Source organism: Mustela lutreola, chromosome 1, assembly GCF_030435805.1.
Source record: "Mustela lutreola isolate mMusLut2 chromosome 1, mMusLut2.pri, whole genome shotgun sequence".
In the NCBI taxonomy this organism is placed as follows: domain Eukaryota; kingdom Metazoa; phylum Chordata; class Mammalia; order Carnivora; family Mustelidae; genus Mustela; species Mustela lutreola.
In genome coordinates this window covers 280,232,532-280,258,459 of record NC_081290.1, presented here as the reverse complement: position 1 = coordinate 280,258,459, position 25,928 = coordinate 280,232,532, and the positions used below count along the sequence as shown (strand labels likewise).

Here is a 25,928-nt window from a genome sequence, read left to right as displayed (position 1 = left end):
GGCCAAGGTGCCCAGCCCAGCCCACCCCCGGACCTGCGCTTATTTGGAATCCCCCTGCCTCCAGGTTGCCCGCAGGAGGGAAGGCAGTGAACACAGCCCCAGTGCCGGGCCAGACACCCCATGATGAGTCTGACCGCCGGACTGAGCCGCGTTCCTCCGTCTCGGACCTCGTCAACTCCCTCACCAGTGAGATGCTCATGGTGAGAAGGGCAGGGCGCTGGGGCTCCAGGCAGGAGCTGAAGTGGGAGGCTGGGGCCGGGGAGGGGATGCGTGTGACAATTGGTGACAGCGTGGCAGTTGTCCACTCCGGTACGGGTACTAGCATGGTGACTGAGTGAGCAAGGCTTGGGTTCTTTTTTCAGCTTTTTCCCCAGAACAGGCTCTCTGTGCCTCAGTTTCCTCATTTGTACAGTGAGAATAAGAATGCCCATGTTCCTCCCGTCTCTTTCTGGGTTGAGTAGGGGTCCAAGAAAACCTACTCATGGGGGGTATTTTTATGATCCGTAGGAGGAAAAGCTTGGGGCAGACTGGGTCCCCTCTTGGAGCAGTGTCTCACTGAAGGGAGGTCTGGGCTGGCGCTCCTGGTGGAGTGGGGCTCATTTCCCCTCTCTCAGGGACCTCCCTTCAAACCCCGTCGCTGGGGGCCAGCTGGGGCCCAAAGATAAAAGAAGAGTACGACCCCCCAGATCCTGATTGCTGGGACTGTGCTGAGGGTCTTCCGTGCACACCCCGCTCCACGGGGCTCCTAGCCCTATGGATCTGGCACATTTCCACCAAGGCACCTAGGCCTCACCCCCCGGGTGGCAGCAGTGAGTCATGGCCATGTGCCTCACCTGAGCTGGGGGAAGAACCCTGGTGAGGACCCCATGATGGGGCAGCCGGCAGTTTGCAGGCGGCAGTCAATCAGGGCTTTGTCAGCCCACAAGTCCCAAGGAGGGTTAGGGTCTGAGGTTGGGGAAACTGATGCCTGCAGTGTTCCTACTGGATGTCACTGGAGACAGTAATTTCTGCTCCCTGGACCCAGGGTCCCTCCCCAGTCCCTCCTGTAGAGCGAGGGAAGCCAGTTTGTGGGCTCTCAAGCCCTTGTTGGACATCATTCAGTTCAGAGTTCCTTTGCCCAGGCCCTGGCATGGCAGCTCCCATGCTCCCCTGGGGCCCCAGAGCCCCTGGGCCCTGCCCTTCTGCCAGTTAGGGTTCCAGCCAGCTCCACCCATCCACCCCCCACTGCCCCTATTTTTGCCCAGAGATTTTCAAATTATAATATGCACACGAATCATTGGGCGAGCTCGTAAAAACGCAGATTCCATGGGGCACCTGGCTGGTTTCCATTAGAAGAGCCTGCAGCTCCTGATCTCGGGGTCATGAGTTCGAGCCCCATGTTGAGTACAGAGGTGACTTGGACACATGTAACTATTTTCAAAAATGCAGATTCCCAGTCAGCAGGCCTGCAGTGGTCCCTCAGATCTGCATTTCTCTTGGATGCAGACTCAGGCGTCAGATTTTCCCTGTTCCAGAGCTGATTTCCCCTGGGCCTCTACCTGCCACCCCCGCCATGGGCCCCTGCGTGCCTGGCCCTCCACCGCCCTCTTGTCTCTCTCTCCCACCCACATAGGTGGGCCCAGCCATGCTGTCCTCTGGATGGGCCAGGCCACAGCCCACCCTGCCTCCCTACCCAGCCTCTTAATTGGTTACAGCTTCCTGACAGTTAGGTTCCAAGAAGGAACAGTCCATTCCCAGCCAGCTTGCCTGCCGCTTGCTGCCCCCAGGGAGGAACTGACAGCCTCAGGCAGAAGGAAGTGTAGACCCCAGGGCCCACTCACGGGCTTCAGGGTTCAACCAATGCTCAAAGGGGAGCAAGTAAGATCTAATGGCCAAGCCCCAGGCCAAAGCTGGCACATTGTCATTAATGGTGATGAGGAAGACAAGCAGGCCCCAGCCGTCAGAAGCTGGGGGTCAGGAGTCAGTGCCCACAGCTGGCCAGAGAAAGGGACTGAGGGAAAGGGGTCAGACAGGAGGCCAGGCCACACCCCGATCTGAGTCACCCCAGCCCTGACATGCTTTTTGATGCTTGCTTCTACTGGGGGGGGGGGTGCTCCCACCGCACCTCCCCTGGGGCCCTGCTAGGGGTGGCCAGTCTGGTTGCCATGGAAACAGCTCTTCAAAGCTGCCCCGGCTGGTTAATTAGGGCTTGGGACTGTGGTTTGGGAAAGCTGGGAACAGGCATAGAGCCAGGCCCAGCTTGGGCCTGTCACCCCCAGACCACCTGGTTTGGGAACCTAAACCACTCAGTTTGGGAACTAAGACCTCAGACAGGGCTGGGGTCCCCCGGGCTCCAGTCACCAGGGACTCCACCCAAACTACAGAAGGAACAGGTGGGGCAAGTGGTCTTTGCTGGCTCTGTCGACTCACGCATGCCTCAGGCTCCCAGTCCCATGGCCAGCTGTGGCAGGGGCTGGGCTAGAGAGGGACCACAGTCCATTAGCACCATCCCAGCAACCACGCAAGATGGATCTTACAGTCCCGCCCTGCAGGTGCGCCATCTGCAGGGAATGAGGCTGGTACCAGTAGTGGGCAGGAGCACAGGGGAGACCTTCCCTGCATGGGGAAGCCACATTCTCAGTGGGTCTAGAGGGGAGCCTGATGCTGGAGCTCAGTGTCACAGTGAGGGGAGCCCGAAGGACACACGTGATGGCTAGGCACTGACCTGGCCTCGGGTTTTAACTCCCTGTTCTCTCCCGGGAGACTTGGGGCAAGCTAATCACCTCTCTTCGCTCCCACCCCAATTGGTACATGGTAGTGCCTCCCTCATCCAGATGTCTGGAGGGAGTCAGTGAGCGCCAAGCACAGCACACAGGGCGAGGTCAGGCCTGGTCCTTACTGCTCTTAGAGTGATTTTGAATCTTCTCCTCTGGGGCAGGTGAGTTCTCACTGGCTTGGTGGGAGGGGGATGTCTCAAAATTGCCCTGAGACGTGAGACTGCTTTGGTGGAAAGAGTGGGCTTTCAAGTCAGAGAGGGTCCATGATGCTGTGCAATCTTGGCTGTGTGACTTAACCTCTCTGAGCCAGTCTCCTCATCGAGGGAGTGGTGCAAACCGTCTCACCCAGCTGTTGTCAGGATTCAGTAAGAAAGTGATGTAAGTCTTCCGCCATGGTAGGTGTGCACTATATATATTCTTATTTTCTGTATTACCTACTAGTTCAGAGCCTGGGGCCGCTTCCTAGGAGGAAGGAGGGGGCACAGGGAAGACTCCTGTAGGGGAAGTGAGAGAGAAACTGGGCTAACAGTTTTGTCCCAACTCGGGCTCTCATCCAGTCACCTGGGGAGCTTTCAGAGAGAGGGATGCCTGGGCCACTAGGACCCCTGGGTCTGGGGTGGGACCCAGGCAGCCCAGAAACTTCCCCAGGTATTCCCATGAGCAGCCACAGCTGAGATTGGGCTGGGAGACACTCCCTCCAATTAACTCCCCCTACTTTTTCGATGTCAGCTTGGGAAGGGGACACCCACACCAGCCTCCACCTGCGTGTCCCATGCTGGGTGGGCCCAAGAGCCCTGCCCCTGGGAGATGGGGGCTGAACACAGGCGGAGCCCTTCCTCTTGGTGGCCTGGTAGAGCGAGCTGAGGGGCTTTCTAAACAACTCCACGGCCCAGGCCTTCTCCAGCCCCATGCAATCAGGCTCTCTGGGGACTGGGCCTGGGAACCTGCATTTTTAGCATTCCCCCACGTGAATTTATGCCTTACGCAAATTAGACGTTGCTGCTGAAAAGTCATTTTGTAAATCACATCATCCTCAGAACCCCAGAGAGTCACTTTCCAAAGAAATATCCTGGTAAACTCTTGAGATGCGAACAATCTCCCTCATCTGTTCAGCAGCCCTGGCTTTTGTGCTGGTGCATTTCACAGTGGGCCCCGCTGGGCTGTGGAAGGCGGGAGAGTGGGAGGGGGAGCTCGGGGACCTGGCTGGGTGGCGGGGACATCAGTGCAGCTCTGACCGGGGAGGCAAAAGCAGCATGGCGGGGGGAGTTTGGGGCAGGGGCCATGGGCAGACCCAGGGCTTCCAGGGCAGACTGGGGAGTAGGGTGCCCACTGCTCTGGGGTTTGGGGGCCAGGGGCTGTCCCAACTCTGCCCCTCCCAGGTGATGGGGCCATCCTCGCCCAGATGTGAATGTGAATGAGACCGACCACCACCTGCCCCACATGGTGACCAGAGGGAGAGCAAGCGCTTCCCCTCGGAGGCTTGGCTTCAGGCCCAGGGAGGCTTCCTAACTGTGCTGGGCTGTGGTGGGGAGCCCCGGGGGAGGGCGGGGAGCAGAACCCTCGCCAACCCTGCCGGCCTCTCCCCCGCCCCCAGCTCTCCCCAGGCTCCGAAGAGGACGAGGCCCACGAGGGCTGCAGCCGGGAGAACCTGGGCCGGATCCAGTTCAGTGTCGGCTACAACTTCCAGGAGTCCACGCTCACCGTGAAAATCATGAAGGCCCAGGAGCTGCCAGCCAAGGACTTCAGCGGCACCAGCGACCCCTTCGTCAAGATCTACCTGCTGCCAGACAAGAAGCACAAGCTGGAGACCAAGGTGAAGCGGAAGAACCTGAACCCCCACTGGAACGAGACTTTCCTCTTCGAAGGTGAGCCTGGGGCTGCCCCCGCCCCAAGCCAGAGCCCCGCCTTCCCCTCCCGCCCCCACCCTGGGGCGCCTGTACTTAGCTGTACTTAGCGGTGCGCAGGCGCGTGCACGCATACAGGTAGACACGCGCGTGCCCTGGCTCTCACGGGCACAGGCATCCGTCTCCGCCCAGGTAACCCCAGGCGCTTCGCGGTACCCCGGGTACCTGGGGTCGCAGCGCAGGAGGGCGGGCAGGCGGGGAGGCGCGCACAGGACCCAGAGGGGGAGCCCCGGGAGTCCAGGCTATGGCCCAGGCTGTGTGTTCGAAACCCAGCTCCTCCCCTCTTTGGCTGTGTGACCAAGACAAGTTCCTGTACTTCTCTGGGCGGTGGTTTCTTCATCTGTAAAAGAAGGACAGTAATAGCACGGAGGAACAAATCAGTGACTTGTGAAAGCCCTTGTGCCACCCAGAAGACCCTTCACACCAGTTTGTTGGAGACGCTGGCTCTGTCCGTTCCCCCTTCTCTGAGCCTTTCCTCCCACCCCTCCCCCACATCCAGATGCGCGGTGACAGCAGCTCTGAACCATGCCCCTGGTTCCTAGAAGCCGCTGAGGCAGATGCCCTTCCTCTCCCCTGCACACCCCCTCAAGGCCATCTTTATCTCTCACCTCTGAGGCGCCCAGGTAACCAGGAAGCTGGGCTGGGTTCAGGCAGCCATTTCTGTTCCCGGCCTTTTTGATGCGTGGACTCCGCGTAGAGAAGCCATTATGCTTTCCCGACATGTTCAGCCAGTGAAAATAAATCCCTGTGACTCCAACCACCATCTGCCTCAGGGTTCCAGAATTTTCAGTGTGCACCCCAGGGAATCTTCCCCACCTGGTGTCCCAGCCATTTGACACCCTACCCCTTCTGCAAAGTGACAGCCGGCTCACCTCAGATGAATCGTCCAGGGCGAGCTAGTGGGTGCTTGTGGGGTGGAAGGACCCTTCTTCCCGGCTCAGCGGGGAGACCTGTTTAGAGATGGACAATCAGGGAGAGGTTCAGCTGTCTGGAGGGGTGTGAGGCCAGATGGTGGGGCGACATTTATGGGCAGAGCTTCAATCCCCTGATCTCTTCTGCAGACATTTATCTGGCACCAGCGATGGGCTGGGCACTGTCCTGAGTACTGGGGGTGCAGAATAGACCAAGGCACCATTTGTCCCTCAAGGCATTTCTGAGCTAATGGAGGACATGGGTGTGTAGACAATCAAGCCATACTCTGCATGGCAGATGTTGTGGGAACCCACTGTCCTCTCCACTTGATGGTGCTGGAAGACATTTCCCATGATAAGGGCCATTCAGGATGGGTTCTCACGGATGAATAGGTGTTTGCCAAATAAGAGACTGACTCCCTCCTTCTGCTGTTGAAAAGAATGGACTCCAGTGTGGCGACCTCTTGGAGCCTCCAACATTTCCAGAACCGTTCACCTGGACCAATGCCAGAGGTCACTGGACAGGTCCCTGGGGGACTCCAAGATGAGCAAGACAAGACCTAGACCCCTTCGGTGGGAGGAAGGCCTGAAGGAATTCAGGGGGTGCAGGTTTGGGGAACACAGGATTTCCTCTTCCAGCACACCTGCTCCTGTGAGAGGCAGTTCTGCTTCTAGCATCTGGCTGAAAGTGCTAGAACGCTCCAGAGCTCTTCCTCTCCCCCCATCTTCTCTGCCAGCCAGGCTAAAGCATTGGGGGTCCTGTCTCCTTCCCGCTCACACCGTGGTTCAGGATCTCACCACCTCAGGCCTCCAGGCTGACCTGCACCTTCTTTGTGCTTCGTGCCTCCCAGGCCAGCCCCTCCTCTGACCAAGCCTCCCCAGGTCCAGTGACTCTGGCTTCAGCCCTTCCTCAGACTCCCTCCCCTGGCACTCCCTGCAGCTTCCTCACCCACTCCCCGAAGCACATTCCTGCTGCTCCATCAGGCCATTTGCTGCCATTTATTCATCCTTACAAGTATTGATTCACTTAAACAAGTATTTATCGAATGCCTACTACGTGCCTGAAACCGTGTTGGATGCTGAGACCTAGTGGTTGAGGACAGAGATGCCTTCCTGGAAGTCCTACCCTGGTGGGAGTCAGGCCCAAGGAAACAGAGGAGTCTCTGTGAACAGCCCGTGGTGGCAGGATGTGAACAGAAAGTGCTAGAATCTAGAACAGGGGACCTGACGCCATCTGGGATGTCAGGGAGGAATGCTGAGACTATTGTGGCCAGGCCAGGTGGTGGAAGTGCCTCCAGACAGGGGACACCGGGTGCTGGAACTCGGGGAAGGAAGCTGGTGTGGCCGGAGCCCATCACTGAGTGGAGAGCGCTCGCAGGAGGGGCCGGGAAAGGACAGCGGGCCAGGTTGTACAGAAGGACTGGAAGCCAAGGCAGGACGTGCGGCTTTTACTCTAAATGCACTGGGAGCCCCTGAAAAGCTTTAAGCAGGAGGGTGTCACGATGGGATTTCTATTTTTAAGGGATCACTCTGCTGTGTTGACAATAGGTAGGAGAAAGCACACAGGCAGGGAGGGTGGTTTGGAAACTCTGGTGACTGTCTAGAACGTGCCAGCAGCTTGGATGAGGGAGGTGGCCGTGGAGAAGGGGATAGCTTCGGGATCTGTTGAGGAACAGCGGAGGACTGGCTGATCCCTGGAGGGGGAAGCATGGCTTCTAAGGATATGCATCGCTCTTGTTTCTGTGTCTTTGCCCCTCCCATCTGCCTGAGGCCTCCTGGGGCGGCTTTCTGGCCCAGGCTCTTTCAGAGATGATCGGCAGGGGCAGGGCTGCCCAGGGAGAGAGGGGCCCCTGCCCAGCCTCCGAGACAGACACATGACCCAGGAGTGCCTAAATGGTCCCACCTGCTCTTTAGCTGGGAGACTGCAGGCAGGTGATACAAGCCCTCTGAGCCTCCGTCTCCGCATCTGTAAAACATATCAGATGCCACATCCACCCTGGAGAGCTGTCGTGAGGGACAAGTGTGGCCATGACAGTTCTTGCTAATGCTTCAGGAAGTTCGGAATTCGTCTGTTGCCTCCCATACCTCAGTGGGGTGGCAGGAGGCGGGCTTCCTCACAGGGACTTGGTGCCCTGGGGGGTCGCCATGCCCAGACCCCATGTGGCCCCTCCGTCCTGCGCTTCACCCAAGCCGCCGTCTGTTCACCAGGTTTCCCGTACGAGAAGGTGGTGCAGAGGATCCTCTACCTCCAGGTCCTGGACTATGACCGGTTCAGCCGCAATGACCCCATTGGGGAGGTGTCCATCCCTCTCAACAAGGTGGACCTGACCCAGATGCAGACCTTCTGGAAGGATCTGAAGCCATGCAGCGATGGGAGTGTAAGGCTGCACTTATGGCTCCCTGGCTCAGGGGGTGGGCAGGTCAGGGCCAGCAGAACTGGTCCTAGTCCCCCTGCAGCCTTGGGAATGTCAGGAGGGTGGTGGGGAACGGGCACCCAGGGGAGCAGAGTTCCCACGCTTGGTCTCAGCACCCGTGTTTGGCCCTGGGGCGGGGTGGGCGGGAGCTGCTGACCTGTGGTAAAGGACCTGGTGCCTGTGTAGGGAGGAGGGGCCCCATGGGGGATGGTGTACGGAACTGCCAGGTGAGGGGACACCGGGTGTGACAGAGGTGAAAGGTGGGGATGGGTGAGCACCTGGGCAGGGAGGGCCCTGGGGCAGTGGGGCCAGCTGGAGAGTTCTCTAACCCTCCCCTCCCCCCAGTCCCCACACTGCTCCTGTTCTCCCTCCCAGGGGAGCGGAGGCATGTGGAGGGGGACACCCCTCCCCACAGCCCAGGCTCACCCCCAACCTTTCCCTCCCAGGGGAGCCGAGGGGAGCTGCTCTTGTCTCTCTGCTACAACCCCTCTGCCAACTCTATCATCGTGAACATCATCAAAGCCCGGAACCTCAAAGCCATGGACATCGGGGGCACCTCAGGTGCTGGGGCTTCTCGGCAAGAGTGCGGGAGGGACCAGGGAGGTTCTGGGAACATGACAGTCATGCTGGATGTGGAGAGCAGGGTCTGAGCTGTGCACTACCCCTGACCCTCTCCCCCAACCTTTCGTCTCAACTCTGCTACCTTAGAGCCCTGGGTGGCCCCCTTTGGAGCACCCTCAGGGTCTGTATCGCTTGGACTCCATCCTGACCAGAATCAGGAAGGAGGGGAGCACTGTGGAGGGAGATCTGGGCTCCAGCGCCAGCTTGAACCCTTGTCATGGGTGACCTTAAGCAAGACCTGGCCTCTGTGTGCCTCAGTTTCCTCGTTTGTTTTCATAATAGGGCACTGAGTGATGGCCAAGGTCCCTTCCAATTCATCCATCCACTGGTCCCCCAGTTCCCTCTCATTGTTGCTTGGGGCTCTCCTCACCCTCCCTCTGGGGAAAGCATAGCCCCTCCTGCCCCAGCTGCCATTCCTGGAAAGGGCAGGGAATCCTGGGGAGCTCCAACACTGACCCTTCTGCCCATTCCCCAGACCCCTATGTGAAGGTGTGGCTGATGTACAAAGACAAGCGGGTGGAGAAGAAGAAGACAGTGACTATGAAGAGGAACCTGAACCCCATCTTCAACGAGTCTTTTGCCTTTGATATCCCCACGGAGAAGCTGAGGGAGACGACCATCATCATCACTGTCATGGACAAGGACAAGCTTAGCCGCAACGATGTTATTGGCAAGGTAGGGGCCTGGTGGGTGGGGTGACACACCTGACTTCCAAGAAGCAGCAGGGGCAGTGGGTGAGCTCGGAGCTGGGCCAGTCCCTTCCCCTCTTTGTGCTTCCATCTCATCTATAAATGAGAGGATGGGACAAAATCTTCCCTGGGTGTCCTACTGTGAGTTGGTCCAGACCACTAGAAGGTCAGAGAAAGGAGGAAGTGGGAGAAAGACATGGCTCGGGTCCCCAAAAGGGAGTTTACTAGACAGGACCCTCTGGCTGGGTGAGGACCTCAGAGCAGTGTCACCCAGGTCCCCTCTGCAGAGGGTGAGCTTGGTGGAACAGTGTAAGTCAGACCCCAAAGACTCGGCTTTTGTTCCCACCCCATGTGTTGCTAAATAGCTGTGTGACCTTGGGCAAGCCACTTGTCTCTCTGACCTCCAGTGTCCTCATTTATAAAACGGAGCCAATAGTACCGACCCTATAGCGCTTCACAGAGTAGCATGAGGATTACCCGAGATCTGTGGATGTTCTCCTTGTAGAAAGGGACTTCTCCTCATGATAGACTTACCAAAAAAAATCCATACCTGGCCTTGAGTTTTTCCAGGATGATTCTGTGACATAATCCCTTCAGTTTTTCTACCTTGAAATGTCTATCCCTGTGTTCGTTTATGGTTTAGTGTGGAGAGTTTGTGCTTGGGAATCAGATCGCTGGGCCCCAGCCCCACTCTTGACAGCCATGACCTATCTGAGCCCCATTTCATTTCCACAATGAATGTAAGACAGTCCTAACCTCCCAGCATGCGGAAATGAGATAAGACAACATGGGCAAAATGCTTAGCACGCTGCTTCGAGTGTGTGTGTTAGCTGCCATTGTAAGAAAAGTCATTCGTGAAGCATTCCTGCTAAGGGCATGTCTGTCCATCCAGAGCTTTGACCAGGAGCAGTACAGGAAGCCAGGGAGGAGGGCAGGTGGAGGGGAAGGGCCGATGCCGGGAGCACTGGAGGAAAAAATGTGTGTTCCCTGAGGCGCAGCCCCGTATGGGGTAAATGACAAGTGACCTGGGCCCCCATGGGGAAGAGAGCCACGATGGAGGCAACTCTCAGATGGGGATGGAGAACTTAGCGACCTAAGGGAAGCCCCTGACCTTCAAGTAAGGTCCCAGGGACCTGAGTGCCCAACCTGTAGTCACAAGTGGCACCATTCCTCAGGGCGGCAACCCCCCGTAGCCTAGCAGGACCCTGTGTTCCCATCAGCCTGCGGCCTACTAAGGCCCCTCCTTGACCAGCTCGGGCCAAGTAACCATTATCTACTTCAGAGCTCTTTGGAAGCTTAGCCTTTTGCATTTGGGTGTTCTCGTGATACCGATCAGAGCCCCTTCTGAAACTGCCCCACCTTCTGCTGCCTGAGCCACGGTGGAGGATGGGTTCTCACTCCGGCCGCGGGGTCACTTGGCGAGCCCGGGCTTCTAACCAGCCTCCAGGGACAAGGCTGGGGTCGGCTGGGGGAACCATGCCCACGGCTCCACGAGGCTGCAGAACCCCCAAAACAAAAGCCAGCAGGATCGGGCGGGTAGGACAGAGGCTGAACGGGCTAGATGCAAATTCCACTGTACCACTTACACGACTTCCGGGTGAGTCTCTTTGCTCTCCGCACCTTCGTTTCTCCATCTGTACAATGGAGATAATATACCTGCCTCGTGGGTAAGGATGCGGGGACCTGTGTTTATAAACTCCTGACCTCAGTGCCTGGAGGGCAGGAAGTGGCGAGAAGGGGAGCGATCAAAAGTGAGAAGAGCTGGGGCGCCTGGATGGTTCAGTGGGTTAAGCCGCTGCCTTCGGCTCAGGTCATGATCTCAGGGTCCTGGGATCGAGTCCCGCATCGGGCTCTCTGCTCAGCAGGGAGCCTGCTTCCTCCTCTCTCTCTCTCTCTCTCTGCCTGCCTCTCTGCCTGCCTCTCTGCCTGCTTGTGATCTCTCTCTGTCAAGTAAATAAATAAAATCTTTAAAAAAAAAAAAAATGAGAAGAGCTAGACAGTGGCCAACAGGGCAGGGAGGGCTGGGCCTAGCTGCCTCCACCCCCACTGCAAAACAGGTCAGGAGTCTAACTGGGAAGGGCCAGGCAGGCCCAAGCTCCCAGAGGGAGGCACAGCAAGGAAAATGGGTCAGGCTGGCGGGGAGGAGGGAGAAGGAGGGAGCCTCTGAGGGTAGGCCATCGCTGTAGGCAGAGCCCCCTAGGTCCCCGTGATCACGACCTCAGGGTACCATTGAGGAGATGGAGATCACCCCCTGCAGGGGCAGAGGGCAATGCTTCTCAGTGTCACTGATACTGTGCTCTTCCCTTTCTCCCCAGATCTACCTGTCCTGGAAGAGCGGGCCCGGGGAGGTGAAGCACTGGAAGGACATGATCGCCCGTCCACGGCAGCCGGTGGCCCAGTGGCACCAGCTGAAGGCCTAAGTGTGGCCACAGGAGGCCCAGGGGGCCAAGGGCCCGGGTCCCCATCATGCCCTCACCACTTTATGCACAATGCCCGGCCTGGCCCCCGCCCTAGGTGAGGGGAGGACCCTGAGGGCTTGGCCAGGGAGGGGTCCCAGGAGTCCGTTGGGCCCCGTTTCTAGGAAGTACCAGCCTCATCCTCCACCGGTCCAGCTCTGGGGGAGGGGCTTTAGGAGCCATTTTCCTGCTTTGCCCCTTTCCTTCCTGACTTGCTGATACTAAAGAAGTGGGGGAGAGCGTGAAGGCCAGACAGGCAGATGGGCAGACCCCTCCAGAGACCCGCCAGGTGGGCACAGTCCCCCGTTTTCTTTAAGGCAGTGCCTGGAGTGGAGAAGAGGTGCCCTCTCCGCAGCTCCCGATATGGGCCCCGGGGAAGGAAGGCCAAGGCGTTTGGCCTGGCCTGGCCAGGAGAGGCCCATCCCAGGGCAGTTTCAGGTGCCGGCTGGGCCCTGAATGCCGAGGATAGTATATAGCCCGCTCCGGGGTCCTGGAGCCGAAGCCTGTGTACTTGGCGTTGCGTCCACTTTGTGTGTGTGCGTGTCGGGGGGTGGCACTCTTACCCTGTCCCCCTGGGGGCCACCCGTGCAGAGAGGGCAGGCTTTCATAAAGTGGGGGCAGGAGGCCAAGAGAGGTCAATGCACAGAGCCAGGGGTGGGCAAGGAGAGGCAGGTGAGGGGTAGGGTGAGAGGTGGGGTGGCGGCAAAGGAGCAGACTCTGGAGCGGGACTGAGAACTTAGCTGCCTCCATCTCCTGCCCGTCTCGGCTCAGAGCTCTCCCGGAGCTCCTTGCTGAGCGATTTCATCACTTGAACATCATTTCACACCTTTTAGGCCCCTACTGCGAGTACCACATTCCACCAGGACTCCCCTCCCTTCCTTCTCAGGGGTCCCACGGCCCCACCAGCTCTCTTCCCCGACACCCTCCCCCAGACACCCTCAGCCGCCCCAAATCTCAGATCCCAGCCAAGCTGGCCGTGTTGTCCATGCTTCACCAGGTTCCTTCCCTGTCTGGGCAGACCTCTGCAGCCCTCCATCTCCCGAACTCGCAGACCTTCCCTTCCATTTCGGTTGGAGTCTGTGGTCCAGCCTTCTTTCCCCATCGCTCCCAGTCCCTCCGAGCAGCTCCTTCCGCCCTCTCAGTTCAGGCAGAAGAAGTAGGGAAAATCCAGACTCCGCAAGTTCTGAGGTTGCCTCACCCAAAGAAGCAGGGATTTCTCTGCCTCAGCCGTTGCAGAGACTAGAACTGGCCTCCCCTTGGAGACAGCAGATGCCGGGATGATCTCTGCTTAACCCTGCTCAGCCGCAGGAGGCTCCTGGTATTGATAAAAGACAGCTGGGGACAGTCAAATCCGGGAGGGTCTGCCTGCCTGGGCCCGACGTTGCCGGCACAGGCCGCCAGGTGGCGCCCGGACACCACGTCTGTGGTGGCAGCCCGGGACCACAGTTCTACCCCGAGATGGGCCTGACCCCAAGGGGAGACTCTGGATAAGGTCCCGACTTACAGAGCACGGCAAAAGCATGGGAATTTGAGAGCCATTCTCCTTCAGTAGGCTGCCCCTTGAGCTGCCCGTATCAAAATGTATTACACTGAATCTCACACCCGTGTCCGCATCCCCTCCTCCTAGGGTCTGGAGGAGCGTCATACAGTGTCAGTGAATCATTTTGTAGATTGAGGAGTGCTCTTGTAAAGCAAATAGTCACCCATATTTCTTGTAAATCCCAATTTTTCTGTATTGTAGCTTTGCTTAAAATGGGGCCCTGCCCCAACTGCAGGGTCTTTATCGGGCGGCCTGGGGACCAGCCCCCCGCGGGACAGGAGGGCAGCAACTCCGAAGGCTGTGTGGACGTGATCGGAGGGTTTTGTGGGAAGCCTTGCAAGGCGAGGGATCTGTCCTCCATGGCTCCCTGAGATCCTGTGCCCCAACACTACGGGGTGCCAGCCCCGCCCCTGTTTCCCCTGGCCCGCTGCAGAGCCTGGGGGCGGGGGGAGATTGAACCAACCTGCAGTGAGTGGGCGGAGCAACCGCATCTTTTTTTTCCTCGAGCCCCGCCCACAGAGCTCTTGGCGAATCCCATGCAGAGAGCATCTTCGGGCGGAGTCTGTTCCCAGTCTGACCCACCCAGGCATACTGGTGAACCCTGCCTGGGTTTTCCCAACCCCCAATACGCTGCGGCCGGGAGGCCGGGGAGGGGCGGCAAGTGGTGGGCCAAGGTCCTGTGGGGCTGGCAAAGAAGGAGGCGGGTGGTATGCGGTGAGGGCGCGGTTGGGCTAGGGCTAGAGGAGAACAGGGAATGGGGAACTTGAGGATGGGGGAAGGGCACGGAAGCCCTGCCACCGTCCCAGGACCTTGGGCAGATCACCCACACTCCCGGGGCCTCAGTTTCCCCATCTGTAAAATGATGGTAATAATACTTCACCTACCTCATAGGGGAGGTTGTGAGGCCGCCGTCACCTGACCTGGGGGTTGAGGCAGGAGGACTCTGAAGGTGCTACCTGGGAGCAAAGTATTATTACTGTAGCCTGAAAGCAAGGCCCACCTGCCCCTCCCCCTGCAGAGTCTCCAGGGATAGCCGAGGCTGACCTGGGCCCATCTATCTCTTCTCCACTGTGTCCCAGGTCCCTTCATGAGCATCACCTGCCGTCTTTGTGGGCGCCCTAGACTTAGTTGTTATCTCGTTCAGGTATCCTTTCTTGTGACCATCTCCCTTCATAACTGCTGTACAAATTCCACCTGCCACAGGACCCCGCACCTGCCCACTGGCGCCAGACGCCAGGGAAGGGACAAGGAAAACAGCCACAAAAAAAGCCAAGGGGGCCCTTAGAGTCCCCAGCCCGGCTTGGGCCCCAGGGGTGGGGTTGGTGGCCACTGTTTGTATTGTGTTGGAGTCCTTGAGTGCAAGTGTTTTATTTAAAAAAAGACAGACAGACAGACAGACAGAAACTATCACAAGAAAAAAAAAAATGCAGCAAAGAGAAATGAAGAAAAACTGAAGAAGGGAAAAAAAAAAGGAAAAAAGAACCATACAAAATTTTTCCACCACGCCCACCCTCTAAGCCAGCAAGATTTCCTCTTTGCAAAATCATATTTTTGTGGGAATGGACCCTGCTTTTTGTGGCAGGGCCCGTTCTGATCAATAAAGGATCGTGACGAAGTAGGGCCTCGGCTGTTTCCTCCGTGGGTCCCAGCCCTACCTCACCTCCCAGAGAAGAGGTATTGGGTGAGGGGGTTGGGAAGCTTGGGACCGAGTCTCCCTGTGTCCCCTTTGGGATTTGGCTTCACTGGTGACGAGGCCCTCCCTGACCTTCCAGCCCTTCCTCAGATCTAGAATATGAACCCACCAGCTACCCAGAAAGTAGGAGAGCAGCCATACTTCCCGATCAGACCTGAAGCCAGGCTTGTCGGGAGTGGAGTCTCTTTGAGACTTGAGACCCTCTCACTCACCCAGCCCAGCATCACCTCCTTCAGCTCCCAGGGGACTGTCACCACCCTCCAAGGCAGGTCAGACAATCCAAACCAGGACCCTCCACCTTGCCTACCTCTCCTCCCAAATGCTGACTGGCCTATCGTGGTTTTGGGGACCAGGAAGGAGTTCCAGCCAGGTCTGTTGGCTGGATCTTTGGCTTCTCTCTACCCTTTTCTGATTTAATCCTTTAGGATTAGAAGAGTCCAAATTGAAAGAGCCCATGGCCAGTTCCAGTCCGAGGAAACTGGGCCCCAGTGTCTTCCTTTTCCAGCCACTGTGGTTCCCGGGCAAGTTACTTCCTTCCCCAGGACCAGTGTCCTTAGTTCACAAGAAAGCAATAACCATCCCAGCCCATTTCTTTCCCTCCCCGTACCTAGCCTGGGGGAAGCCGAGGCCTGGCAGCTCTCAGGATACTTTAGAAGGAAGGTGCTACATCTGTCGCAGACCCAGAAGGAGCAAGTGCACGTCTATCCCCATGAGCCAACGGCTGGCCCTGCCCCCTCCAGAGTGAAGGGTGCCACCGCATCCCTGCTCCCCAGCACCTGGGGTGGGCGACTGCTTCCCTGCAACGCACCAAGAACCCCCACCTAAAGCCACTTGTCCTGTCCCCTTCCACCCCATCAATTTCTTCCAACCTGGCTTCGGTGTCCCGTTAAAAGGTGGTTTTCTTCTTTTGGCTTCTGATCTCTATCCCAGAGATTAGAGGGAGCCCTCAGGTCAGGTAAGTAGCCTGAAGAGCACGCCTTGCCAGAACTTCTGTTCAGGATCTCTCTGGAAAGCTGGGCCCTAGGGAAGACCCCCTCAGGGGCTCAGGGGCTCCCCCTGGACCTTTTGCCTGGTTCGCCTGCCTTCACCTTAGCTCTCCCAGCATCCATGCCTTCACCAAGAGATTTGCCCATCTCTCCCTGTGCCCGGGACCCCCGTCCTCTGGTGTGCTCTTCCCCACGCAAACCCCTCCCGGATGCTGCTGTTTTCCCGAAGGCCATCCTGGGCCACGTCCTGCTCTCCTCTCCCTCCCCCACAAAGACAGCAGAAGGACACACTTGATCATGCTGTACGCCCCAGCCCGTGGCTCCCCTGACCATCTGTGTCCCTTGAAGATGCCCCACTCCCTGTGTCTGCGTCCTGCGCGTGTGCGTGTGTGTGCCTTGTGTCTTTAGATTGTGAGCCCCCCTGGGCAGCGACCCTTGTCTGATACATGTTCTGTGTGGCACGCCTAGGTGTGCTAATAAATGTCCATCCTTAGAAGAAGAGTGTCCAGGTGTCTTCAGGAAGCTCTGGGACAGGTGGCTGGCAAGACGGCATGGTGGCATTGGGAGGCAGGAGGGGGTTCTGCTCCTCCGGGTCCCGAGCAGCACCTTCTGCTCTCCCAGGGCCCAGAGGGTGGGTGGGAAGCGGGGGATGACTGTCACAAGTTAAGAAAGGACATGCGCGCACAGACATGCCCTAGTCTCGGTCTCTGCCACTCTGCTGGCCGGGTCTGGCTGCTGGGAGGCTTTGGGAGGGCACGATCCCACCCATCACGCACCGAGACCCAACCATCAGCTTAGGACAGAGGGGATCTCCTGTGGTGTGGATTCAGCTGAAGGTTAGGAGACCTGAACCCCATGGATGAGCAAGTCCCTTCCCTCTCGGAGCCTGTCCCTCACCCTGCTACTGCCTCTGCTCATTTGTCATCACGATCGCCTCTGCCTGCCCTCTGGCTCTGATCCCTGAACCCTGGGCACACACACAGCTCTTGGAGAGCTTCCAAGGTGCTCCCCCAAGGCCCACCCCCGCCCCACTGACTGCCCCGCACCGACAGGAGTGCTGTAGACAGGTCCACTGTTACAAATTCCCCTCCAAAAATCTTTTCCCTTCCCCAACCCCCCGCCCCCTCCCCGCAACGCCAAGTGAGAAGTCACAGGCCGTTGGGGCAGGGGTGAGCTAGGACTCCCAATACCGTGCTCTTTCCAGCTGTCCTTGGCAACTGTCCTTGGCAACGGCCCCCTCCCTATCCTGGTCTCTCCATTTCCAGATGGAGACCCAGACCCCTCGATAGTGCTCTCAAGCCAGGAGTCTACAACCACTTTAGCCAAACGGTCTCATTTCCCAAGAGGAGCTGGTTCCTGGTGGTGGTGCAAGCAAGTAGCAAAGCCGGGAACTGGGCCCCAACAGGTTCTTCCTCTCCCTGGAGAGAAACTTAGCCTTGGCAGCCCCTGCTTAGCTGGTAAGCAGCCATGGAGGAGGGTGCCATGTTCGGTAGGGACCCTCTGTGCCTGCACATGGCCCTGGGGTACGCATGGGGCCTTGGCCCCACCTAGAGTTCTCAGGCAGGTGCAGCAGGGGAAGGGGTACAGGGTAGCACACCAACGAGAGGGAGAAAATCTGGGCTATGGGGGCCAGTAGGTACTCCAGGGTGACTGTGGTTCCCCCCGCCCCTCGCACCTCGACTTCCCCTACATCTCAGATTAGCACAGAGGGAGGTAGAGAAATGCCAGGTTGCATGGCGTTCTGAGCTGTAGCATCCCATCTACATAAACCCAACACCGTGTGTGCACATGGGGAAACTGAGGCCCAGGGGACCACGACGGGCTCCAAGTCACTTGGCCAATCGCAGAACTAGGACTGGAACCCTCGCCTTCTGAATCTGGCCTCAGGGCTATTTCCTATATGCTGTGGTCTGAGTCACGGAGCAAGAGGACAGTCTCTGGTCAGCTGCGGTTCCTACCTTGAGCGATTCTGAGACCTAAAATTCCATCCTCCAAGTTCCCAAGCCCCAGAAAGGACCACTGACCCTGACGGAGCTCCAGCCAGGGGAGCAGGGGCACCTGAGGAGCCCCAGGAGGGAAAAGCTCGGCAGCCAAGCCCCAGACCCCTCATTGTCCTGGAGCAGGAGTCTTCCCCACCCACCCACTCCTTCTGTCCGTTCAAGGCCTTTTCTCTCACTTGCAAGTCAGTTGCTCCCAGATCTATCCCAAGCCTCCCTGTAACCCAGGCCCAGCCCAGTGACCGACAGAGCTGCTGGGCCGGACCTGACCTTTGGGCCTTGAATGACATCAGCCCTGTTGCCATGGTGACCGTGGCCGGGCAGCATCTTCTCATGGGAGATGAGCCTCTAGGCTTGAGGCTTTATGATGTTTTCTTTAAATCTTTTTTTCTTGAATAACGAGGAAAGAAAGTAATACCATGACTGAGTAAAAAAGAGATAAGGAGGCAGAGAAGAAGAAAAAGGAAAGCAGAGGGAGGGATGTGGAAAGAGGGAAGAATAGACACACGGCGAGGGAGTGGGGGTGGGGCGAGTGCCCGGGAATGGAGAGAGAAAGGTCAGCTCAGCTTGAGGGAGATTCACATTATATTAAGGGCCGGGAACCTATGAAGCAAGCTAGAAAGGACAAAAAAAGAGGTGAGAGTGGTTTCTGGCAGGCAGAGTGAGTGAGAGCGAGACAGGAGACCAGCCTCAAGCAGCCAAAGCCATTCGTAACAGAGGGCAGGCGGTCGGTCCCCAGACGGGACACAACTGTTTGGCCACGGCCCGCCTGACGCAGAGCTGGCACACATGGACAGGACCGCCGGGCCAAAGGGAGCCCAGGTTCCCCACAGCCCTGGGACCCAGTGCTCCCAGGACTTATAAATAAACAGGCATGTGGGAAACACACATTCTTTCTCCCAAGAAATATAATTTATGTTTACAGCCAGTTTTTTTTTTTTCTTCCTAAAGAAAACACTACCATGTGGGGCCCCTGCCCCTGACAGTGTCCCTGAGTGTCCCCCGCCCTGGCCCCCTCCTTCCGTTATTGCTTGGATGGGAAAGATCTGGCCCTGGGAATTGTAGAGCGGCACCCCACTCCTCACCCCCTAAGGCTGTCCCTGGTGACGGAGTGGAGGCACACAGTGCTTGTCCCGTGCCCCACGCTGTGCCAGCCACCCTGACTGTGCCCATTTAAGGGAATGGAGAGTGCAGGCAGTGGGAGAGGCCCCGGAGCAGCCTCCCAGAGCAGAGATCCTCTCTCCTCCGCGCAGGAGGCCCTAGAGGCACAGTGGATTCTTCTCAAACTTGACAGCTGGAAGGCTCAGGCTGTGGGGAAGGGAGAGAGAGCTCTCTGCTCCCAGCAAGATTCCAGGCACAAGCTGAGAGAACAGAACAGAATCAGAGGCAGGAGTAAAGACCCTGCCTTCTAAGCGCCCCCTACCCCATGCAAGTTTTAGGGGGCCTGGGAAGGGAGGTATGTGCGATGGGCCCCAGTGGAGGGCCAAGAGCAGCTTGGGTGTTAGGGCCCCAATCCCACTCTCACTTCTGTCCTGGGCACTGGCGGGGGGCCGGGCCCTCCTCCAAGGGCAGTTCGGGCTCACACAGGCCTGTGGTCCACCCCAGAGGTAGCGGCTCCTGCACCAGGAAGGGTGGCTTTAGGAGATCGAAACTCCAGGAGAGGGAGGGCTGGTGTGGCACGCTGGGCACCCAGACTCAGCCAGAGGTGGTGATGCCGTGGACAGCGCTAACCAGCATCTCCGCTGTGCTGTCAGCGACGCTATCCGACTAGACAGAGCCCGAGTCGACTAGACCGAACCAGGCTTCCCAGTCTGAGGACTGCCCAGAGATCAGCCAGGTGGCAGGCTGCTTACCAACCAGGAGTGTGCAAAGATGGCCCCCAGGCCTGCCTGTCCCTATAGCTCACCCAAAGTGGCCCCTTCACTGCCCCAAGGTAGGGATCCGCCGTTCCCACAGACCTTCCCAGAGCCCCTCCTCCCAGAATGGCCAAAGTCCATCATCCAGAGCATAGGCTCAGGTGCCCAGTCCCGGAGCGGCTTCCAGGGCAGGGAGGCTGCCCCGGGGGGCCCCCAGAGCCCGGGAGCCACCGCCCCCGATGAGTAGGTCCTCTTCCTCCTCATCCTCAAAGGCCCGAGCTGGGCGCCGGGGCGGCGGCCGAGGCATGGGCTCGTCGCGTTCTGCCATGCGCTCGACGGCGCCCTCGCCCACGAGGAAGACGGTGTCGGCGACGCGCGGGGGCCCCGTGACCGGGTTGTGGTCGTAGGAGAAGACGCGCAGGGCGCGCAGCGGGTGCAGGTCAGGGAAGCCGCCCAGGCGGTTGCGGTCCAGGTCGAGGATGTGCAGGCGGCCCATGCGCAGCAGCGCGGGCGGGAACTCCTCGAAGCGGTTACCGTAGAGCCACAGGCCGCGCAGGCCCGTCATGCGCGGCAGCTCGGCGGGCAGCGCGCGCAGCCGGTTGTCGCCCATCTGCAGCGACTGCAGCGCCACCAGGCGCAGCAGCGGCCGCGGGAAGCGCCGCAGGAAGTTGCCCTCGATCCAGAGGCAGCGCAGGCTCTGCAGCTGCGCGAAGTCCGCGGGCAGAGCCAGCAGCCGGTTGCCGCCCAGGTAGAGGCGCGTGAGGCGCGGCAGGCGACACAGGCCGTCGGGCAGGCGCTCGAGCTTGTTGAAGTCGAGCGCCAGGATGCGCAGCTCGCGCAGCTCCTCGATCTCCTCGGGCAGCTCGCGCAGCCCCGTGCCGCTCACGTAGAGCTTCTGCAGGCGGCTCAGCGCGCACACGGCGCTGGGCAGCCGCCGCAGCCGCCTCCCGCTCAGCTCCAGCTGCTGCTCGCCGCTGCGCAGCTGCTCCTCCGCGTCCGACGGCAGCTCGTCCGGCGTGGACTCGGCGATGCCCATGGTCACGGGCCGCGGCCCGGGCCGCCGCCGCCGCCGCCACCGCCGCCTCCGCCTCCCGGCATCGCCCCGCCCTGGCCGCCCCCGGGGCCTCCCCGACGGGGCCGAGGCCGCGCCGGCTCCGGGGCCCCCCGCCCCGGCCTGTCCCTGCGCCGGGAGGGGGGCCGGGCCGAGCCAGGAGGAGGCGCCCGCTCGGGACCCCGCAGCCGCTCTCCGCCGCCCGCCCTCCGGCCTCCCGCGCTCCCTCCGCCGGAGGCCGACTGCCTCGGCTTAGCGCTGACTTGCGGCTCCACGACCCGTCGCCCTGGCAACCCCCGACGCGTGTGCGGCTGCCAATGAGGCGGAGGGGGGGCGGGGCGGGGCGGGGCCGAGGTGCCACTGGAGCGGGGTCCGGGTTCTCGGGCCCACCCTCCCGCCGGCCCCGGCGACCCGCCGGGTGAGCCGGTGCAAGCCGAGGGAACCCAAGCTCCGCGTCCCGAAAGCCGGGCGCTGTGCCAACACCGACCCGACGTCCGACGCTGCCTACACCCCCAGCACGACGAGCCGTTTGGAGAGCGGTCGTGTGGCCCCGGAGCCGCAAGTCAGAAAGCACCGAGGAAACCTGGCGCGCGACCCGGGACTCCGCCCGAGTGGCTCTAGGGGAGGGACGGGCGCGGTCAACGCCGGCTACTAATCGCCAGCGGCTTGCGCCCATCCTCACTTTAGGATAGTAATTCGGAGCAGTGTTACTTTCTGGCCGTTTTCAGGGTGGGTCACATCGGAGGCTTTGTGGGGACGGGGACGGGGACTTGGCTCCGCCCCATCCCCCCGCTCCCACTGCCCAACAGGTTCCTTGTTAGTGCGCTCACGCTCCAGTCTCTTGCCTTGTCCCGCCAGCTACGCTCGAGGTCTGTGTGTGGCTGCGGTGGGCAGAGGACTGGGACACGTGAGCCGCGCTGAGCACCACCGAGGATGACCACTGTCATTCTGCAACTCTCTTGCGCATGCTCCCACCAACAGCTGTATGCCCCTGCTTTCTTCCCTCCAGTTCAGAGCCCTCCTGCCAGAGCTCTTGGCAGAAACACTCGCTCCCATTTACTCAGAGTCTGCCATGTGCCCAGCGCTATACTCAGAGCATTGCACTGAGTCCTTGCAACACGTCTGAGGTTGGTACCCTCATTACCCCAAAGTGAAGGCGGAGAAACTGAGGCTCTGAGGGGTTTGATTTGAGCCCGGTGACTTGCCCAAGGTCACCGGGCTGGTGAGCAGCTGGGGTTTGTGCTGCTAATCACATACCGCACCAACATAAAGAAACGGTGAATTTTCTCACCAGGGAACCTCTAACTCTTTTGCCAAAACTACAAGGAAAGCATCATTAGTCCCATGTAGAAGAGGAGGAAAGTGGCCTGGGAGAGATTAGGGAACCTGCTTAAAAGCAGCCTCCGCAGGTTCAACCACTGCTCCATCCTGCCTCCCCTTGAACCTGGCTGGTGTGCACATGTAACTGATCTGACTCTCCCTCCAGCCTCCCTCCAGCCACACCCCGACCTTTGACTCACCCCCATCCCCACCCCCACTGCAGACAGGGAAGGAGGCCAGCCCAGGGGCAGAGAGCAGTGACCAGTACCAGGAGAACATGAGAACCGCTCCCAAGCTGGAATGTCAGCTCCTGGGGCAGACAAGTTTATCTCCTGCCCTGCTGCTCGGGGTCTGGCACATAGCAGATATTCGGTGAGAAATTTTAGCATTTTTTAAATGGAAACAAACTTTTCATACCATGAAATGCTCCGATGGTTAGTGTACATTTTGATGAGTTTTGACAAATGGAAACACCCATGTAATATTTCCATCACTCAGCGTTCCCCTGAGCCTCTCTCAGTCAATCTCTGCCTCCCAGAGGCAGCCGTGAGTGTGACCTTTTTCGTCACGGATCCGTTTTGCCTGTCCTTGAATTTCATATAAATGAAATTATTCAGTCCCCACATTTTTCTTTTCTTTTCTTTTTTCTTTCTTTTTTAGTTTTTGTTTGGTTCCTGGCTTCTTTTGCTCAGATGCACAATAAATATTTGTCAGATAAAGGGATGAAAAGGCATGGGGTTGACAGGTGATGCGACACGGAGGAAGGTATCACTGTGACCCAGGGACCCAGCCACCCACCCCTGTCCTGTGGGGGGCACTCACAAAATGAAAGGAGGACCCCCAGCCGAGGCAGGGGACTCAGGCAGAGATTAAGCGGAGGCCAGACCCAGACTGGGTGTAAGAGGGTTCTGAGCTCCTTCTGGACTTGATCTAAGCCCCCATGCAACTCTTTCTTCTGCTCCTTCGGGATAACCTTTTGGAAGAGACCAAAAAGCTGAAGAAAACCCAGCCAGGCTGCTGGGGGAGAGGAGGAGCACCTCCCCCTCACCCCCCCCACTGCCCCCCAGCAGGTTCCCCAAGGGAACATTCGTTGTGGAGGAGGAAGCCCAACCCGCGCGCCCCCCCGCCACAACCACCACATGCTCCCAGCTGGCACGCCAGCACCTGGCAGCCCTCCTAGGCTCTGCGGGCATGGCAGGAACCCCAGGAGCCCCTGAAACTCTAGCCCCAGCCTGGTAGAGCTTCCTGGGTTCAAGGGCACAGGGGACCAGCCCTCTTTTTCCTCCGAGTCTTTTTCTTGCTCTGGGTAGATCATGTACCTTCACCTCCCACCAGGCCCTTCTCAGTGGGTAAAGGTAAAATGTGCTGGCGTTCCGGGCCCACGCAGGCTGGCAGCGGGGCAATCATGGTGATGAATCACGCCGGCACGGCAGGCGCATGGTCCTTGTGGAGCGTCACTAATGAATTAGCTTCACCCCCAGCACGCGGCTTCTCAGCCTTTCCCTACTCCCCAGGAAGGCAGGAAACTGAGACTGGGGAAGGGGGAGCACGGGGGATGGAAGAAAGGGCTCCAACAACTCCGGGGATGGGCTCCGACCCCGGCTGTCCCCTCTGCCCACGCACACACCCCAAGAAAAATGCCCAAATTGTGGGTCCTTCAGAACCCCCCCCCCCCGAAACGGCTTCTCTATGCCTCCTCACGAGCTCTGGCTGCCCTGCCCACCTCCACATCTGTGGGGTTTTGTTTTTTTTAATAAATTTTTTGAAAAGTACAAAGCTCTCTGTGATAAACACCCCCGTGCCCAGTATCCAGCGTGGACAATTGTTCACATTTTTGTCATACTTCCTTACATCTGCGTTCTTTTACATAAAAAGAAGGCAGCACATGTCGTAATACGAAAGTCTCCTTTGTGCCCTCCAGTGTCTTCCCCACCGCGCGGACCCTGCCAAGGCTGCCCTCTGGCTCCCATTCCCCTCTCGGGGGCCAGGACCACTGGGGCTGTTGAGACTAGAATAAGATCATGGAATGTCAGCATCGTAGGTTCTTAGCAAGGATTTGAGCCTGTTAGATCGAACCAGGAAACATGCGAACAGGGACAATGCTGAGCTCTGTTAAAGGTCTGCGAGAAGTTAGGGACCTTCATCCCAGAACAAGATATGGAGACAGGAAACTCACCAGGGGGTTCCCACGGGTTCATAATCTCCTGGGGTCTAGTCCAATTCCTTCATTTGGAGAAAAAGGACATTGACCTTGTGTCCTTTATGCCACAACTCACTCTCCTGACCTGCACCACCAACCCACCCCCCCCAACTTGAGTCCTCTGGTATTCATTCAACAAACACGAAACCCCTACTTGTATGCCTAGGCACTGGGGATTGCTGTGAATGTGAACATTATAGGCAAAACCCCCTGACTTTGTAGGACTTCTATCCTTGGGGGTGGAGATAATCTACAAAACGCATTCACGGTCTGTCAGGGACTAGGCAGGCTTTGCAGGAAATGACAAGGGAGAGTGTGCTGGAGGATGGAGGACCCCGCTTAGAACAGAGTAGCCAGGGAGACCTCCCCGACAGGGTGGCCTTGGAGAAAAAATGGGAAGGACGAGAGACGGCAAACCATGCAGGCTGTTGTCAAGGGGAAATGCATTCCAGGCAGAGGGCATAGTGGTGCCAAGACCCTGGGGCAGGAGTGGGGATGGGGAGAGGGTTCTGGAGCAACAAGGAGCCTGGGGAGCCGGGGGGAGTGTGGTTAGAGATGAGTCCAGAGCCAGCTAGTGAGGAGGGGGCAGACCTCAGTTAGGCCGTGACCTTTGTGGAGGCTTTGGCTTTGACTCTGGGTGAGAGGTCACTGTGGGACTTTGAGCAGATGAGTGGCAAACAATCTGACACGCATCTGAACAGGATGTGGCTGCAAGAAACGGGTGTGTGTGTGGGGGGGGGGGGGTTGTGCAACTCATACCCCTGTCTTGATTCTCTTCCACAGGAAAATGCCGGTTCTCACTTACAGAGCCCCTGTAGATTATCTCGTCCACCTTCCAGCACAGTTTTTCCAGGCAGATACTAAATCCCCTTTCTCTGACTGATGAGAAGACAGATCCAGTGGAGTAGCTTGATCGAGGTTACCCAGCTGGGAAGGGGCAAAGCTAGACCACCCTATTGCAAAGTCTGAGCTTTTCCTCCTATGGCTTGTTGTCTCTCCCGGCTGGGGGAAATTAGAGAAACCACCCAGGTTGTCTAAATGCTCACTCCCATTCTGCAAAGAATTAAGAGTTTTCTAGAACTGTCCTACTTGGAGATTTTGATCCCAGGGCCCAGGGCTCGGTGTGTTTGATTAAATGGGGGTGGCATTCTAGGGCCCACAGAACAGCGTCGGAACCTCGAACAGGTTCAAGAAGGCAGAGCAAGGAGAGTCCCAAGTTCAGGGGCAGCCCAGGTCTGTGATCTGAGCTCAAGGTTTGCCTATTAGCAAATCCCAGGCCGTCTCTCTAATCAGAGGCAGACCCACGATGAGCCCAGGCTCCTTCACTAGGTACCCAAACTCATGAGCCTCACTCAGCCGCCACCAACCTGCTCCCCAGACTCCCTCGAAACTAGAGCCTCACCATGTCCTGAAGATCACATTCCCCTGGAACTTGAGCCCTGAGAGTGACCTGCCAGGTCTGTTGAAAGGTGAGTCTTCTCCCTTGTCCCTTCCAGGGACACTAGAGCTACAGCAAAAGAGGCCAAGAGAGTGA

General features: G+C 58.5%; 2 protein-coding genes across 9 annotated transcripts in view; one reads left to right on the top strand and one right to left on the bottom strand.

The window, feature by feature from the left end:
* SYT7 (synaptotagmin 7) overlaps positions 1 to 12,688 on the top strand; it is a 60,099-nt gene extending 47,411 nt beyond the window's left edge. For all 8 annotated transcript variants that reach the window (XM_059144095.1, XM_059144068.1, XM_059144054.1 and 5 more), the window contains 6 exons: positions 65 to 200; positions 4,351 to 4,621; positions 7,780 to 7,949; positions 8,432 to 8,546; positions 9,082 to 9,281; positions 11,611 to 12,688. In XM_059144095.1, coding sequence (XP_059000078.1) covers positions 65 to 200; positions 4,351 to 4,621; positions 7,780 to 7,949; positions 8,432 to 8,546; positions 9,082 to 9,281; positions 11,611 to 11,715 — 997 coding nt within the window. In that variant the 3' untranslated portion in view covers positions 11,716 to 12,688. The remainder of the gene's footprint in view (positions 1 to 64; positions 201 to 4,350; positions 4,622 to 7,779; positions 7,950 to 8,431; positions 8,547 to 9,081; positions 9,282 to 11,610) is intronic.
* A 6,178-nt stretch (positions 12,689 to 18,866) lies between these two features.
* On the bottom strand, positions 18,867 to 21,183 carry LRRC10B (leucine rich repeat containing 10B). Its single transcript, XM_059144023.1, has one exon. It carries the CDS (start codon positions 20,857 to 20,859, stop codon positions 19,981 to 19,983), a length of 879 nt encoding a protein of 292 aa, XP_059000006.1. The 5' UTR covers positions 20,860 to 21,183; the 3' UTR covers positions 18,867 to 19,980.
* Between the last annotated feature and the right edge of the window lie 4,745 nt (positions 21,184 to 25,928).

Excerpts from the sequence above, each read along its gene's own strand:
- LRRC10B (XM_059144023.1), bottom strand. The coding sequence starts at position 20,859 with ATGGGCATCGCCGAGTCCACGCCGGACGAGCTGCCGTCGGACGCGGAG.